The following is a 19,094-nucleotide window of genomic DNA, read 5'->3' as shown; positions in this document are numbered from 1 at the left end:
TTGCATGCAACTTGAGATCCCAGCTTTTTTTAACGTGATGTACAGCACGAGGCCCCTTTCATGCGTTCTTCAGAAACAACACTGCCGTGAACAGTGAATTCCCATCTTCCAGCTGGAGCAGCCCACATGTCCTTAAGTGCCTCTGGAAGAGTCTTACGCGTTCTAATCCATCCCCATATAACGACCAGGCATGTGTCTTCTGTGGCCAAAATGCAGACATATGGTGGGGGAATGCTTCTAGACCCCTAATGCATGTGCAGTGGAGAAAGAAGGGAAAGGATTGTCTGGAGGGGGAGACTGGAATTGGACCTCTCTGGTCCATTCCTTCCTCCCATATAGGAGAGGAGAGGGATGGCCTTCAATCCATTCTTTTGTCTTGATCATGGACTTTCAAAGATATAGCCCTTTGCTATGCTTTGCTTAAGATTCAGCAACTGTACTTGTATTAATGAGTAAGGCTTCACTGAAGCCTTTATTTTTAAGATGTCTGTAGAGGTGCCTGATGTTACCCTAGTCTGAAGGCCTGTGTTAATTTTTATCAGAATTCTGGTTCATGGACCTGTAGGCTAATTGATGTCATTGAGACAGCATCTTAGTGCACTTATTGGGGGGGTTGAGGTTTTCTTTTTTGTCTTCTTGCTGCTGTTCTGGGCCTTGAAACTGTAAAAAAATGACACAGCTAGTGATCTGCAATAAAATCAGTTCTTTCTTTCCTTCATTAGAGAAATGAATTATAAATGTCCTTGTTGCCAAGCACTTGATAACTATATAAGTGGGAGAACCTCTCAGTGATATATCTTAATAGCAGAATTAATGATGTTTGAACTTAAGCCTGTTTGTTGAGACTTCATTAGCTTTTCAGCTGAGAAAGCCAGTGGGGGAAAATGCACTCCAAACACAGGAGCTGTGCACTGGGGCACACCAGGAGAGAAGCAGCCAGCTCAGTCCTCTGTAGCACTGCCTATCACTGTTAAACTGCTGTTTCTTTCTCGAGTAACAAATACCCTGGGTTCCTTTTGCCGTTTAATTTACGGCTGCCCTGTATGTTTTTGTTGTTTTAAAATCTACATGTGTGAGTGTTTATGTGCCTGAAAAGTGTTTATGTGTGTACCTATATAGGTACACAAGTTTTTTTCCAGGTTTTTGGAAATGTGTTCTCATGACTGAAGATCAAACGCATGAGCTGTTTTTACACAGTGATTAATCCATAGACAAATCTGTTTAGGGTTTGTTTTTGTTTTGATTTTTCTTTCAAGCTGTCTTCTTCCTAAACACTGAAATGTGACTGACTTGGAAGCATGCTAACCATTCTGCTGTATTAATGAATGGTAGTCCCTATATTGAACTTCTAAATCTCATGCAGCAAACTTTTTCATTTTTCTGCGACAAGAGGATCTCATTATAATCATAAGGGTGGAATCCTGGACTGTGTATTACAGTACTGGATTTTATTTGCAGAAGAGCCCCCTTTTAATGAGAGTAAATTCCTAGTGCTAAGAGCCAAAAATCATGTTTTACTGTTTATTTTTTACTATTTGGCATGTCCTCAGACAATTTGTTTGTTGTGCTAGATCATCACGGGGTCTGTTAGATCATCTAATTGAAAAAAAGGGAGTTTGTTGTCCTGGAATGTCTCCAAAGATTGTTTGTTCCACAGCCAAGTCCCTCCTATGCTCTAACTCTGAGGTCATCTCCATAAGTCAAGTTTATTATGTTTAATTTATTTCCTCGTTACACACTTGGAATCTAAAAATTTTTAATTAAATATAAGGTATAAAGTGTATTTTAAAAGTAACAATGTAAATATATCTCTAAGTTTAGTCACCTGGCCTTAGGTTGAGGGTTATACATTCTCCAACAGAAATACACTGGTTGTCATTGCTTATGAAATTTACATCTATTTCTAAGATATAGATAAGGTACTGAACAACAGGGAAAGTGTTATAAACTGGTATGTATTTCAGTTTGTGGAAAAAAAAAATCAGTGTGCTTTGCCTTGTATGTTTTCTGTTCTGATCTTTTCAGGAACAGTAGATACCCAACAACAACATGCTCTGTCTAATAACATCAGGCTCACACAGAATACTTTTGTTTCTGTTCACAGTGTCCCAGGTTCTTTCTATAGCAGCTTTAATCAAGTTTTTCTTGAAAAGTATATTTGAGCATAGGGTGTGTTTGTTTTCCTTTTATTCAAGATCATTCAAATCCCAATCTGCATCTCTACAAGTGCACTGAGGAATAGAGTTGCTCTTTAGGATTTTATATACTGATCTGTGAACATACGTTTTTTCATGAAGCAGAAGTCTTATTTGCTGTCCCTTTTGGCTGAGGGAGATTTTTATGCCACATAAATCAGGAAGGAGAGTTTCAAAGGGCTAGTTCCTATCTTTAAGTAATTACATATTAAGTGCAATCTTCTGAAACATGTATCATCTGTATCAGAAAGGAAACCAGACTGCTGCTGACAGCTCTTATCTCATGAGCATAAAATTGAGAGGGAGGGAATTTTAAAGTTTGTATTGTTCTTTTATGGTGGTTAGGAGTTCTCATACAACTGTGTGAAAACATCTATATGATTTCCTGCAAAAACGATGCTGGCTTTGATTATCGCAGTGTATGGCAGGTATTGAAGAGGCCACAAAAAGTAGGAAAAGCAGAGGTGTGTTATTTCCTAAACAGAGAGAGAAGTTTATCGAAGAACACATCTCTAAGAATTAGAGAAAGTAACCTTTCATAAAATGATAGGCTAGTTCTGCCAACCAGATTTGGAGAGCAAGTAAAGGAGATCTGGGCGCAGAAAGAAAAGGGAGGTGGTATTGCTTAATGCACTTACTTCCTATGCTAAAGATAGAGAGCTAAATAAAAATGTCAGTGGTATTACAGAGTAATTGTAGACCAGGATGTATTCAGTTTGCTACAGCTGCTTGACCTTGCCTAGCACTGACTGAAATGAGACAAGCCATGTCATGGTTGTCACTTTCTCTGAGCTGCTCTGGAAATGAATGCCCATTGGTGGCTCGAGATTTTGTGGGCTGAACCCTGTTTGGTGCGGATTTTTCAAGATCAAAACTGTGCCCAGTTCTGGTGTGCCTCTCAGAGTACCTGGATACTTACTCCAGAATAATTCATATTTGGGCTGTTTGCCCATCAGGAGCTAAGGATTAAAACTGGAGTGCAGCTGCTGTTCCAGCAAGCAGCCCAGTGAGGGAACTGCTTCTCCATGTAGGTCATCTAACCACTGGGCTGTCATTTTAGAGTATAACCTGTCTTCCTAAACTTTTGCTGTCTTTGAGTAGCTTGAACCTTGGTTTTCTGGCATTTCTATGTAGAAAGTACAAATCCTTCTGCTTGTGCCACCCTCTGACCCCCAAAAAGGGAGTATCAAAGCATGAGATCCATCTTGCACATTGAAACTACATGACAGAACTCAAGGTAATTGCAAAGGGGTTCCAATGATTTAAATGTATTAACAGATTGTCTGAACTTAACATCTCAATTTTGTGTTTGAAAGTGGTTCACTGCGTGTTGTCATCGGTCTGGGTACTTTTTAGATGTCTGTCTTCATCCTTGCAGGATTTTTGAGGATATGTATCTCTGCTCTGTTAACAGACAGCTCTTTTAATGCAAGTTATGGAAGCTGGGATCAACGATGAAGAAGATCTCAAAAAGTAGCTTGGAAAATAACAAAAGTAAAAAAGTAACAAAAATAAAAAACAAAATGGGGGTGGAGCTGCAAAGTGATATGTTGGCTCTTGGCATATGAAAATGTAATTAGTCATAGAGAAAGTAGAATACACACACCCAAAAACTGGAAGTGGAAAGTATGCCATGCACAGTCACCCAGTTAAGAAACCTGTGCTAGTAAAAGAAATCTTTGTATTGAGGGATTACTCATTGAGAATTAAAATATTGTTTTCATCAAGATGAAGGTGGATTTATGTGAAAGCAGTGTGAGAGAGAAATCCTTAGGGCAAGTCTCTGCCTTGAGCTGGTGCCAGAGATCAGAAGAGGCACTGTGGACTATGAATTAATCAACAAGTATTGCCAGTGGAGTATATGAACAAGACTGTGGGATTTCACAGGATTTTTGTAGAGGTAGCAAATATGGCTTTCCTTTTACTGGATCACTGAAAACTGAAGGCCTTGTGGTGTTTGTAAACACATTCGGTGGAACAATTTGGATTTCAAATGTGATGCTACCCAGAAAACTTGCTCAAAGCTGAGTAGAATTTAGAGTTTTGTTCCATCCGTTGACTGCTCTTTCCTGATTTTTTTTTCTGAGCAACTAATTACACATCCTTAATATGATGTCTAATCTGACTAAACATACACAGCAGTTACTGAGGAAATACGATAATCTACAAGTATTTTGATTTCTTACTTGCCAGCATTTCAGATACTCAGGTTAGTGCCTTTCAGGTACTTTGATACTGTCCCTTGTAAATTAATTACAATGCTCTACAGTGATCTTTTTTAAATTTCAAGCTTTAGCTTGGACATATGCATTATCTTTCTCATTTTGTGGAAATTTTTATATATTATAAATATTCTGAGTCTTGCATTTTGATTAAAGATATCATCATTTAGAGAAAAACTGCCTTAACTATGAACAAGCAAACTTGAATCTTAAGGCAAATTTCTGGTACATTCATCAGATTTCTCAAAAACTCAAACCAGTGAAAGCAAATACTTTATCAGCATTTGAGTGGTGGTATGCCTGCGATAAAGTGTTGTTATGCCTATGATAAAGTTGATGGATTGGTTATTACACTTGCTTTAAATTAATTTTCTTGAATGTTGCTAGGCTTCCAGAAGAGCTGGTAACCCAGGAGCAGGCTGCTGCCATCCTCAAAACCCTGGTTTTGATCTACACCCCGTTGCTGAGTTGCCCCCCTAAAATGCAATGCTGTGACTTTGGGCTGGATGAGTGATCCTGCTGCATCACTTATGTTCAGGGAAGTAGCAACAGGGCAAATTGCTGAGTAACCCTTTCAGGTCAGTCCAAAGAACTGTGTTTAGTTTAGTTTTCTGATTAAGTAAAACTTTTAAAAGCTTAATTTCCATTCTATATATTTTCATATTTTTTAAATTTGGAACATGGGGCCTAATTACTCCGAGACTTGCATGTAACAAATGCCACCAGTGTGGTCCAGAAACATTCACTCATACTTGGGACAGGTGCATGGACAGAGAAAAAGTTTAATATTGGTGATGTTTTCTTTTGGGAGAGAGAGGAGGTGAAGGGGTTGATGGAAAGAAAGAATAATCATGAAAGTATAGGAAACAGGTGAGGTGAATTTATACCAAAAGACAGAAGATTCTTGTAGGTGTCAGGTGTTGTCAGTTACAAATTACCAACATAACTGTTACCTTAGATTTTTACTTACATAACTTCTACATAGAAAATGGGAAAGTTGTTAAGTGCTGCTTGCTTTTAATTTTTATTTTAAGAGAAATTCAGGCTCACCTGAGTGCGTTAAGTAAATGCAAATTTTCATATGTATTGTCATCAGTGCACTTGAGGCATTTTATTCCAATTGTACTAGCTTGTAGTTTTGGTAGTATCTAGAGGGGAATTAATGATGTCACTCTAAAAGGTCAAGATTTTGAAAAAAAATAATGTACTGTTACAATCCTTGTATTGGATAGATGCAGGGTAGTTTACAGTTGAAACATTTTTCTTCCAGTCACTCCCTTCATCTTTGTGAAGCTTGTTCTATGTTTCATGAGACTTGAGGATAAGAGTTACTTGGCTAAATGAAATCTCTTGTTGCCTGAGGTCATTGACCAAGATGAACAGCACCATATCAAAAGAACTATTCCTTTTTATGTGAAGAAGAGCATTAAAATGTATTAACATTAACTTGTTATTTTAAAAGCCCTTTCATTAATACCACTAAAAATGATTGATTGTGAGCAGAGGTGCTAAACTGCCTGCAAAAGCTCTTTCACTTGCTGGTGGCTAGCAAGTTTGACTTGCAATAGTCTCTGAGCCTTTGCTTTCCAAGTTGTTAACACATCACTGAGAATACACTAATTCTGGCTTGCTGACATGCAGTGCAGTTGTTCAATTGTATTTCCTGCTATTAACCTTTATTTCCATTGCACTGTGATTTCTGATCACTTATTATTAGATCTCTAGATGAACTCATCTTGAATCTATCTATAGATCTGTGAAGAGACAGAGGCATTTCAAGGGAGGGATTTATTATGTAATAATATAGTAATTTTTGTAATTCTTTGGGTTTACAGCATCAGTGTTAGAATGAGATTCGTTGCACCCAAAATTTGATTTGTTATATTAGCTTGACTTCTGGTAAAAACCTCATCTCTAGAAATCAGTATTTAGCCAGATGAATTGCACTATAAGATTCAGTCCTATTCACTGAAGTTGGTTAAAATTTTTGTTGATGATAGACTTTTGCATAATGCATATGGTTTTAACCCTTAGGGAGCATAACATCATGTCTTTACTGTGCATGATTATAGTGATTTTCTGTGTGGCCCAGAGCAGAAGTTTTTCTTCTTATTATTGATACATTACCCCCAAAAAAATGTTCAAGCATGAGTTTGGAATAATAAATGATAATATTTAAATCTGGTGTCAGAGATTTTTCATATGCCAAATAAAATTTTTAAAATAAACAAAAAATTATCTAAATGTACATAAGGAATAGAGGAAGCAGTAAAAAAAAATATTTCCATTATTAGATAACATAGCATGGGTTTGCTTATTTTATAGGTAATCCAAATATTTCCAGAGTATTGGTCAGTGTAAAGAATGACTTACTAAGTTGTCATTATTTCAACAACTAACAATTAGAACAGTCATTTGCTAAGATTTAGTTCTTAAAATCTGATAATAGAATTAAAAAACAGGACAAAGAGCCCTTACTTAATAGGTATGTAGCATCTGTATTTTTATTTTTGTTAATATTTTGAGGTTTTTAAGTGTAGCCATTCTGTAAATTCCAAAAAGGCACAGAAAAGGATTACTACACACTCAAGAAGATCATGGCAACAACATGCCATAAAAGTAAACTGCAACGTTATGTGATGTAAACTGTGTACTACACTAATAGAGATTTCCATGGGCAATTGAAATTACTAACAGTCCACAGGAAGGAAAACACAAGAGTCTGGCAGTATTTTGCCACAGCATCATTTTTTTTGTGTGTCATTCTTTGGCTGCCTGCTCTGCACAGTTTACGGAAGACAGCGATCGGCTCATGTTGTAAATCACATAACATTCTGGAGACAGAGTGGGGAAGGTGACCAAGTGAAACTTGAAAATGTAGGCACTTGACTGCACAATGTCTTTTTCTTAATACTTACCCTTCTTGCAGGGTGTCCAGGGAAATAATCTGACCGGTCAGAGAGCTGTAAATAACAAGAGAAGGTAACTTGGGCTGGGGAAGCAGTATGGTAAAGGCATGAAGGGAGCCTGAGGAGATTCACAGATTAGCGCGGGGAGGCTATTGTTTGCTGACACAATAGAAGGAACAGGCTCCCAAAGGTGTGTGGATGCCTGCCATCTTCTGCCTCCTTTCCCTCCCTCCACCCGGACAGGACTTCCACAGCAGAAAGAGCAACTCCTCACCATAATGAGGTGGAATCTCAAGGAAATGGAACTCTCCATCCCTGCATCCCCTCTCTCCCCTCAGAAGGTTGTGTTGCTCCCTGAGCTGGACCAGGGCTAGTTATTGCTGTTGTTTTCTGCCATCCTGCTATTACATTTCTGGCAGCTCAGAACTCTGATGTTTTTTTCCTGTCTTGTTTACATGTGGCTCATTGCATACCAAGACAGAATTATTAAATCAGGTGAAACAAGTTTGGATTGTATTCTATTAAATACATTTCTCTAGAAATGAGAAAGCTCTCTTGTGCTTTCCTGGAAAGCAAGAGTATGCCTTTGATATCTGTCAGGAACAACCAGTGGCCCTGACCCACAGTTCTGGATAAAACAGTGACCCAAGTGGCCCTTGCAGAGTGCTTGCTGTGGCAGAAAGCTTTTGCTGTGGTAGAAAGCTGCAGCCCTTGTGGCCCTGGATGCCAAGCCACAGCATGCCACGTGCTTTACCTGGTCATTACAAGAAATCACAGGGATCCCTAGTCTGCTAAATCCCCCTTCTCCTAGTCTCCTTCTCTGATACCAGCAGTCCTTTCTTCCCATCTTCATCCCTCTTTGCTGCACCTCTGCCAGCTTGTGATCATTTCTCTTGAATGGAGGTGACCAGTGTTGATCACATTTTCCATGAATTCCTGTAAGTATAATGCCAATATTTTGTTTGAGGAATACCTTATTTGGTATGTTCTGGGCCTCCATTTGTTGGGGGTTTTCCTTTTCTTTTGCTTTGTTTTCACAGTCACTGACAGCTTGCAGTCATTCTGAGGTGAAATGTATCCAGAAATTAAGCTGTGATGATTCTGTGATGGTATACACACGCAGAGAAGCTGCATCTTGAGATGCACAAGCAACTCAAATATGGGCATTTGCTCTTTTACATCACTTGATTCTGCAGCTTCAGTAAAATTATGTAAAAATGAATGGCAAAGAATAAAATTTTGTCATGTATTATGTGCCTTTTAAAGATATAGTTTTTTGATCTTTCTGGATGTACAGCAGTCCATTCCCAAACACACTATAAATTGTTGTGTGGAACACATGCATTTGAATGGTACAGAGAAGTTTTAACCTAGCTTAACGTTAGTCATTTACATATGCAGATAAAGCATCCTTGTGTGCATTTTTCCAAGCTCTCTTCCTTGTACAGGGTGTTATGCTGGTTTGTATTTTTGGTAAATGTTTTGCAGAGCTAACCTACTAATAACTGGTTTTCCCTCCGTGAGCAGGCAGCATCCTAAGCTGTCTAATGGTTAAGAATGGATTTGTCAGTGAAAATTTCTATTGGTTATTTTTATTTAAATCAAGCTTTCTCTATTAGTGTCCATGTAAAAGAACTATGCAAAATAATACAATAGTGCTAATGTACCTAATGATCCTTTAGTGGCCGAATATGATCGTGTCATATAAGCGGTGGTAACTGTGGTGACAGTGTTGCTGACAGGTTAGGCCATTTCTTACTACAATAGCTTTTGTGCTGTTGCATCAGGAGCAGAAATGCTGTTTCTGAAGCTTTGCATATTATGAAGAATAGGCTGCAAAGAAATGGAAGCACAATCTTGTCATTGTGTTTAGTGATGTGGGTGGCAGATTGCTATAGCTCGTGCTGAGCAGGAAGAGCTTGCATATGGGTAGGCTTAAAGGCCTTTAAATCTTTTAGGATTGGTAGGCAAATTGGTTGGCCAGGTTTCTTATAAGTTGTTAAATATTCCAAACATCTATAAGCTTTTTAAAGCCCTCTCAATGTTTTAAAATATATAGTGCAGGGTCTGAACAGCTGCATTAGCCAAGATTGCTGAATTACACTGCTTTTGCATTCATGCTGTTGCTAACCTCAGACTAGAATGTTTGTTCAAAAAAACAAACAAAAAACCCAAGCAAAACTCACAAAAACTGAAACAATACACCTGTAATTATGTAGATTGGTATGGAAACATGATACCATGGTTGATCTAGCTGAAACTTTAAACTTGGAGAAAATATTGCCATATTTTAGGAAGTTTTCTCACATTATGCATTTTTGTTTTAAAAACAAACTTTGTTTTTCCTGAAATATGTGAGAAAATACAGAATCCTAAGAAACTTATTTATTATTTTTAAGTGACTTGTTCCAAAGTGTCTGCAAGTTCTCTGGACTTTTCAGCCTTCCCCCCTTCTCCTTCATGCACACACCAATGTTATTATCACCTTTCATCCCAAGTTATATGATCTTGTAAGGTTTCATCCATACTCTTGATCCTTAGGGTAAGTTAAACAAATATTTGCTCCAAAGAATCTAACCCATGTTAAACAAACAGCTCAGTGGATGTTGGAAAAAAACTTCTGCTTTCTAATAAAAATAGGATCAGTAAAATCATATGAGTTTGAATTTCATTAACCCATTCCATAAAGGTTCCATCAGAATACCATTGTAATTTTGAGACTAGAAGGGAACAGAATGTATGAATAAGAGAATAATTTAAAAAGAAAAAAAACTAAGTAGAGTTACTTCCTAGGAAACTGTCACATTTATTTTACAATTGCTTTTCTCCTCTCTCACATAGGTATGCAGACAGAACAGTCATCTATATAAGTAATCTGTATGCTTAGTCTTTACAGCTACTATTTTATCTATCTAGACAAATAAATGTCATGTCATGGAAGCGTAGGAGTTTAATTGCAACATAAACTTGGTTTTGGAAAGGACTACTTGGGTTCAGTAAGTGTTGTCTCTTCAAATATGGTCAAACATGTGATAGCTGTTTAATCCAAAAGATCATCTGCTTTGCACACATACTACAAAAATATCTATAGGAAACTTAAAGTCTCTACCACAAAAGGCCAAACTGAACATGACTCAACAAGTATTTGTTACAAGCAGATTTATAGATTAAGATAGATGGATAAGGAAAAAATCACAGTGTGGTTGGTTATTCAGTAAGTTTTGGTGCTTTATCTGAATTTATAGTCCAGACTCATGCAGTCAAGTCAAAGTGTTATTTCTGCAATAAATACTATTGATAAACACTAGAATGTGAGTCTGTGTTACACTACACACATCTTGGCAACATAATTTCCTGAAGCCAGTTTTTACTGATTACTCTTGTGTGTAGGAACCTGTTGGGATCCATAAACAGGGCTAGAAAATGGACTTACTTGCTTTGAGCTTACCAGTGCTTCTGGGCATTGTAATTACATTAGTACACATTCACTCACTGCAGTTACAGAATTCCTTGATTTCTTTTAAGGTAGCCGTATGCAGGGATAGTGTTTATTTGCTAAAATTTTCTGTTGAGGGACACCACTGACCATTACAAGAGGCACTCAGAAGAATCAGAGCATAATTTTGAGTTTGAATGCTTCCCTATGAGGGAACTTCACTTTTTCAGAAATCAACCAATTTGCTGGGAAAGCTAAAACTTCATTTCTCAAGCAAAGCAGTTAAAAACCAGTGAAAAATCTAAAGCTGATTTCTACGTTTATATGAAAATGGAGGGTGATACAAACAGAAGTAAATGATGGCTCAGATATGTTTGTGGTGAATGTAGAGACAATCTAGCTCAGCAGAATGCTGGTTTATGACTCGGGGTGGAGGCAGGCATGCTGTGACTTCGAGGGTTTTGCTGGGGTGTGTGCCTTGGAGTTAAAGGTGAGGTCAAGGCACATCTCACATATGTTGAGTGTCTCACTAGATATTTTTTCCCCCAGTTTTTCATTCCTTTCCAAATACGGAGATCGTGATAGCTGACCTGAGCGTTTGCTATTAAATGCAGATTTCTGTATGACATACAAAACCCTTTATAAGCTGTAGATAAATGATTTGGTTTGTTCAGACAGCTGTGCAAGATGTTGGTCAGCATGTTTCAGAGAATCCAGGACGTGTCTCCTGTATAGATTTTTTTTCCCCTTATTTGTAAAAGTAGTGACTCCAGCTAAAATTATAGCTGACTTTTTTACTTAATGATTAATTCACTTCAAAATAAGCGTGATATTAGCATGTTTTGCTTGACTTTATTTAAATCTATTTAAACTTGAGCACTCTCCTAAACAACTGATTAGAACTATTTTTCCACAGTGTTAAAATGGGAGTGTATTACTTTATTTACTCAGTTTGGGGAGGTGGGGTGTCCTTGGAGTGCCCACCCAAGTGATACTTGATTAACATAAAGGTGTCCCCTGTTTTGCTAACAAAGTAACATATTCCATAACAGGTTTGCATAGTCATCAAAGGAGAGGTTGTCCATTTGCTTATTGCAAAAGGATCCTTGTCACTTAGTTGAACAATGTTGCTTAATTGTAACATATAAAGGTATCCCATGGGGTTACAGTCTTTTAAATATTATTAGGCCCTTGCTAGATTTATGTTAACTTCAATCAGCTACTTGTGCCTCTGGTTCTGACTTGTGCTGCCATCTGAGTCTCTCTTCACAGAAAGGAATTTCTAGTCTGAAAAGACAAGTAATAAACACGTGCATTATCTTACCAGTAAAGATATAAATGGAAGCCCTGAGCTGGTGGGGAAGGCTAGAGGAGAAATCCCCCTTTCTCTTTGCTTCCTTGCAGGACACAGATGAGGAGTAACTAATCTGGATAAGGAATAACTAGCTTGAACGAAAGAGGATTGTCCTTTTTCGTTAATATGATCATTCTGCAAATCTCCTTTTCACCTGATCCTTTTCCACACAGGCTTCCCAGGAGCATCTGGCTGCTTCTTGGAGCATTTTACAAATGCTTTCTCAGGGCAGAATGCAATCATCCCCATTTCTGTGGGCTGCTGCCTGCAGTTTTTTCCCTGGACAACCTTTCTTTCTCTTCAGACACCTTTGTTCCATAGCCTTCCACCAGATCACTTCACCTGCTTTCTCCCCTTTACTGCTTGCCTGGGCCTTGCAGAGATGAAACAGGTTGTGGTTTGTGGGAAAGGAGCAGGCAAGGGGTAAATTGGTTTGTCAGGTGAGTTACATGGTGCCAGCTGCCAAGTAAAGGAGGATGGCATGGGAATGGGGACAGCAAACTGGGTCAGGGACCCAGGGAACTACTCCAAAGCATTTCCATGCCTGACCCTCTCCTGCATCATTAGTCCAGGGATGTAAAGTCAGGCTTAGGTCCACAGTCATCGTGGAAATGCACACCTCACCTTCTCTGGAATCTTTCCCATCCCACTTCTTAAAAAGGAGAGGTCCTCTTGAAATTCTTTTAATGACTTTTTTGAAGTCATGGGTTTAAACACAAAGGATAAAGGTTAGATTTTTTTTTTTTAGCATGATATTCACTTCTCTGCAAAGCATGCGGTGTGCAGTTTCTAGAGCCTTAGTATTTTTAATAGTCAGAGTTGTAATTTTCCTGGTTCGTGTATCTTATAAAAATCCAAATGTAGCATTCCATGAGTGTGTACTTTTGTGTTAATATTTGACATCTGCAGGGAGACAAACTTAACAAAAATTTATTACCAGAGAGAAAGATTATTTTTCTTTAATACAAATAAAGCAAATACAAACTTATTTTTCTCTTTTCAGACTGTGATTTGATGATGAAATAAACTAAAAAACATGGGTATCTAGTGAGTTGCATATTCCAATGTGCAGCAACAGGCCACATGAAAACTGCAGGTCAGTGAGGAGAAGCAGATCATGACACCTCCCTAGTGTTACCTCCCTAGTTCAGTGCCCATACTTGAGGCCAGTGACAGCAGAGAGTTCAGAGACCCCTGTGAAAGCTGAAGCAGGAAGAAGTGGCAAGCAGGAAGAATCTGTTTTCCAGTTGCTTAGCTCCCACCTAAGCTTTTACTTACATCCATCTTCCCATTTGCTCTTTTTTTCAAGAAACAGAACCAAAGCCACAGTAGAGGATGTGTGAAGGGAAGACAGGCTGAAAAGGGTCTGCAGGGTTTCAGTAGAGAAACTTTCTCCACTTCTACCAGACTTTCCCAAGAAAAACCTCTACATGAATCATACTCTGAAATAGAGGTGTAAGTAGTAACCAGATCTCTTGAGCTGAATCTGTAGAAGCTCCCCATTAATTCTCACCAAGTCCCTCTTTAGCCCAAGCAAAATGAGGATGAGACAGAAGCCCTGACTTTGTGGCCGGGGTGGTTGTTGCCCTGAACTTCAGCTGGGTTCTCCATTCTCTTCCATACAAGAATGCAAACACACAAGTGGCCTCACACAAGTGACATGGGCTCTGCAACATCCAGCCTGAGCCACACACCCAGCGTGAGGTGGGAACTCACAAAGGAAGGCAGTAAATAAATGTGTCTGGAGTTTCCCTTCAGGAGTGCTTATGCTGTATTGCCTGGTTTCATGATGGGCCAACACCAGGTTTGGGCATGAAGGTGGAGAAGATGAGACTTATTTTTCCACACACATACCCATTTGGTGTGTATTTATATTTATTTACATTTACATCCATTTATATTATTTATACTTATGTGCTTATATAAATTATGTATACATATGTATACATATGTTGCCTGATCTTATGGGGCAGAAGCAATTTGAAATACTTCATTTTCAGGAGAACCAGGAACTTGAAGAGGATGTCATGTTCATTGCCTGGGAAGAGAGGGGAAGAGCACAAACAGTTTCCTTTCCTTTACCCAGGATCTTGTTTATGTTCACATGCAGGATTTGTACCAGGAGTTGGTTTGGTAGCAGCATTGCTGAAATCTTTTACAGAGGCAGGTTGGATTGTATTTGGATTAAGCTCACAGTTTGGGTTTATCCATGTGCAGAGGAGACAATTGTGCATGTGATAGCTGTGATTTTGCTCTGGGAAAAAAAAAATATGTCCAAAGGGGATGAAGGCTTTTATTGTGTTTATTATTGCTTCTAGAATTTTGTAGTTTCAAATGTGTCAGGATAAGTGCTGTATTTGGGAAATGCAAAGGGAGGATTGGGAATATAATCGGAGCCAAAAGTTCTTTCTGGGCACAGGTTGCTTGTGCATGTCATTCTTGAACTGTGTGATCTTTCCTCAGGAGGAAGAGACCCAAAAGGGACACAGGGTTTTTCGAGGGGGAGAGAGGAAATGAGAAACACTTTCCCTCTTTTGGAGAAAGGTAAAAGCAGGATATACCACGATCCTGTCAAATCCTATTTATTGGCAGTGAGCCTTTTCAAAGCTGGGAACAAATCTGCACCAAAAATCCCAGTGTTAGTACATACAGAAAGAAAACTGCTGAGGAGAGGAAGAAACAAGGCACACTTGGCTCCTAGGACCGACTGACACTAGCCAGATTAGGGACTTAAGTCCCAAACTGAGGTATTTACGTAGGAAATAAATATGGCTATGCACATCTCGTGCATCATAAATTACAGCTTCTGACACTGAAAAATTATGAAAATCCAGACCCAGCTAGTGATTTCTAGTTTAGCGTGTTCAGTTTTGAGCCCTCAAAGAACTGTAACAGAGAGCAAACAGGACTGCTTTTCGTGAAAGCCATTCATCGTGTGTCCCACGCCTGACAGCCTCCAAAACCAGCAGTCACCCTTAGTTGTGTTTTTAAACCTCCCTGAATCTGAGGAGGTTTTTGCCCCTGCAGACAGAAAAATGTAAATAGGAAAAAAATATCTGCCCTAAAAAAGACAGTTCAGTAACACTTAAAAATGTATGGCATTATGTATTGGCCTGGCAGATCCTGTCAATTTTTGCCTGTGGTGTGTCTGCCTATCAGGAGGAAAATAAAACTGCTTCAAGACTCTAGATCAAGCAGTACCATAAAAACATGTATCTGGCTCTTGAATTCAGTAGTATCAGCTGGAGCAGTACCTGTTTCTCTTCTGGATTCCACTTCCTATGGTGGGTGCTCAAAGTATGGTACCAGTTCCTTGATCCAGCATTCACACCTGAGAGAGCACTTGAAAAAACTAAATCCTTCAACTTGTGAAATCTACTTTCATTTTGCCACATACATCTCAACACTTTTTAGATAAAAACCTGCTTCGTTTCATTAATGTTTTTGGCAAATTTCTCTGGTTTTAGTCCAGACTAGGATTTTACACACAGACATGGCTATCAAAATACTAACTTTTCACTAATCATTTTTTTGGAGGGGGAGGGAAGGGGCAATAATATTTTGAGATAAAGGCTGAAAATAGTTAGAGACTTCAGAAGTGTCATGTCCATCCTTCTTTTAGCGTTCCTGTGCCTCAATGAATTTGGGATCAAGTTTTAGTAGCATAGGTAGTTTCTGTGCAGTGGAAGTTTAGGAAGAGCCAGGTTCCATACTGCTGTTTTTTGTGCTGCAGTGCCAGTTTGCAAAGCGAGAGATTTGAAGCAAGTAAAAATACCTGTAATGTTGTCCAGCTTGCTTTTCATTTCAGGACCTAAAATGGAGATTAAGCAAGTGACAAACATATCGTTTCTTGTCGGGATTTGTTGCGGTGGTGGTTGTAGCGTGTACGTTTTCGTGTTTGGATTAAACAGTATTGCAGGCTGTTTATGCTTGTGTTTTATATAGGTGTACATACACATGTACACCATGGCATGTGGGCATCATGCCCTCTTGGCAGGTTCCCGCTGCCTTCCAGGCCCTGGTGACACTGATAGGGTCCCTGCTCTTCTCCCTGAGGTCAGTCAGGATGGCAGCCATCACCTGGGATTTCAGGCCCAGGAGTGCCTCGTTTTGCTAGCAGCTGGACACCTTCAGTACCGCCGAGGAACGCGGGGTAAAATCGAGGAAAAATTGAGGAAATCCCCCCTGGATCCCAGGGCGCTGCAGTCCCCTTCCCCACCCGCTGAGCCGCGGGCACGGAGCTCGGAGCTCGGCGGGCTGGGACGGCGGGGGTGGTGGCGGTAAGGGAGGAGGGGACGGCGGGGCCCGGAGGCCGCATGTCCCGGCGGAGGCCTCAGGTCCCGCGGAGGCGATGCCAGATCCAGGTTTTCGCGGCAGCGCTGCCGCCGGGGCGCGAAGGCCGAGGCTGCTGCCGTGCGCGGCGGCGCTGGGGCGCGGTGCGGGGCGGCGGGGGCGGCCGGGGGCAGCTCGGGGCGGTGGGGTGGAAGGGGTGGGGGGACAGGGGCCGGCGGCAGCGGCGGGCACGGAGCCCCCGTGGAGCCGCCCGGCCGCGGCCCCGAGGGATCCAGGTAGATCGGTCCGGCTTTTACCTTTCTCCTTCGTCTTGCCTGCGCGTAGGGGCTGGTAGCTGGGCTGTTTCCTGGTCTCGCAGAAAGAGGCAGTGCTGAGTTAGGAAGACAAAAATAGACCTTTACAGAGAAATATAGGGATTGTGCGCGCGGTGGGGAGGGAGAGAGGGAGAGCGGCACCCGGCTGGTTTCCAGGAGGAGCCTTCTTCTCCCTCTCGTTGCATGTTAGGCATTTCTGAACAGATTTCTTCCCCCCACCCCCTCCCTGCCGGGGCACGGTTATCTCTGCCACCCGCTCCCCGCATCTCCTCTGGAGAGCCAGCGAACCAACTCCGTTTCGATCAGAGAGCGGCCAGAGACCATTTTATGCGAGCGAGCCGGTGAGGGGGAAGAAGAGAAGAAAACCGTCGCAGGGACACACGGATATAAAGATTTGTCTTCTGCCTTATTCCCCCCCCCTTCCCCTTCCCTCCCCCCCACCCCTTTCCTCCCCCTTGTAAATACTAAATCCGTAAAAGCAACGATTTGACATCCATCCTAAGCAGCGGCTATGGGGTGTTTGGGCAACAGCAAAACGGAGGATCAGCGTATCGATGAGAAAGCGCAGCGAGAAGCCAACAAAAAAATAGAGAAGCAGTTGCAGAAAGAGAGGCTGGCTTATAAAGCGACACACCGCTTGCTTCTGCTGGGTAAGGAGGAAGGGGGCAGAGGAAGGTGGGGGACGGGGAGAGGAGGGGGTATCTGCTCCGGTATCTACCCCAGCATCAGCCCCCAGCCCCGCCGGGGCAGCCGGGTGCAGCAAAGAGGGGCGATGATATGTGTGTGTGTGTGTATGTGCCTTAGGTATGAAAAATGTAGGTTGTTGTATGGAGCGATATGCGAGACGTCCACAGATTTGAGCTCAGCTCCCGAGCCACATGGATGCATACATACAGAAATGCTTGCCGGAGGTGGGAGATGCTGTCGTTTCCAAAAAAAAAAAAACAAAAAAACCAAAACACCAAAACCCAAAAAGCAAAAAACAAACCATCCCAAGCCCCCAGCCCGAACCTTCTATTACAATGTTCTTCTCCCTTTTTTCTCTTCTAGGGGCTGGTGAGTCAGGAAAAAGCACTATTGTGAAACAAATGCGAATCCTACATGTCAATGGATTTAATTCAGAGTAAGAATTATTGACACTTTTTGACTTATTTTCCATTAAATTTGGGGAACAGGTTAACACCCAGTAGGCTAGGAAATTTCTTCTCTCATCCCCTGTGTTTTGGTGGCTTGACACTGCATTTTAGGGGAGGGAGGGGAGGAAAGGGAGTGAGAATAAGGAAATTGCAGCTATTGTATATTTGCATTTTCTCCTTCTGGCCCCTTTACTGTATTTTACACTGTTGCTACTGCAGCGCTTGACAGGCCCCTGTGTAGCAACAACATGGCGACTACTTTTTACATAGAAGCAAATAACTAAATATTGCATCTGTCTGTGATATAAAAATATATGTCAAGTCATATTCAGGATGACAGTGGCTGTTGTTTTTCCGGTGTTGGGTTTAGTGTAAAACTGAAACTAATTTTACACGTTTGTTAGAAATCATTCTGTTTTCTGAGCCTACATAATTTTCTCTCTGAAGAACTCATTGCCAGAATTTATTGTTAATCCATAATATTCATTTTAGCTATCTGTTGGCCTTCAATTATATATTGTTAATTTAGAGCATGTTTACAGCATGCTATAGAAATGAAAGAATGATTTCCAGTCCCATCAGGGGAGGCTTTGCAGATGTGGCTATGCTTGTTTGATTTAAAAAAAAAATATCAGGGATGAATGTGCATTGCTCTTTATACTATGCAAAAAAGGAGATAAGAGGAAAAATATATTTGTGTTGCTGTTCTATTCAATTAGTATAAGAGCAGATAAACAAGCGATCAGTGAAAAAAAATGCAACTGACTGAACTGCTTTGGAAGAAAAAAATCAAAGTGTTAATATTTCTGTTTTAATGCAGAGAAAAGAAACAGAAAATACTGGATATTCGGAAAAATGTTAAAGATGCGATCGTGGTAAGAACACACTTTATACTGCTCTTAAATGCTTGAATGTATTGGAAATTATAAGGATTGTGCTCTCCAAGACTGTGCTGAGAGAAATCCCATTTTGCTGATCAGATTGGATTATCTTCTATTGATCCTGTATCCCGGGTTTATCCAGATTAATGTGTTTGTTTTTGTTTTATCCAATTCTAGACTATAGTTTCAGCTATGAGCACTTTAATACCCCCAGTTCCATTGGCCAACCCAGAAAACCAATTTCGAATGGACTACATCAAGAGTATAGCTCCTCTTTCTGACTTTGACTATACACAGGTAAGAGCAGAAACCACTGATTTTTTTTCTGCTTCGAGGGGAATGTGTCGCCTCACT

The 19,094-nt window shown here is 40.4% G+C and overlaps 1 protein-coding gene across 2 annotated transcripts in view; it reads left to right on the top strand.

The window, feature by feature from the left end:
* GNAL (G protein subunit alpha L) overlaps positions 1-19,094 on the top strand; it is a 195,098-nt gene that overhangs the window by 54,187 nt on the left and 121,817 nt on the right. The window contains exons 1-4 of one of the 2 annotated variants that reach the window (XM_008505518.2): positions 16,691-17,373; positions 17,774-17,846; positions 18,680-18,734; positions 18,918-19,037. In XM_008505518.2, the coding sequence (XP_008503740.1) occupies positions 17,235-17,373; positions 17,774-17,846; positions 18,680-18,734; positions 18,918-19,037 (387 nt within the window). In that variant the 5' untranslated portion in view covers positions 16,691-17,234. Of the gene's footprint in view, positions 1-16,690; positions 17,374-17,773; positions 17,847-18,679; positions 18,735-18,917; positions 19,038-19,094 lie in introns of those variants that run through there. The other variant, XM_008505519.2, reaches the window with a different exon arrangement.

This window comes from Calypte anna, chromosome 2 (genome assembly GCF_003957555.1).
Source record: "Calypte anna isolate BGI_N300 chromosome 2, bCalAnn1_v1.p, whole genome shotgun sequence".
Taxonomy (NCBI): Eukaryota; Metazoa; Chordata; class Aves; order Apodiformes; family Trochilidae; genus Calypte; species Calypte anna.
This window is presented reverse-complemented; position numbering and strand designations above follow the sequence as displayed.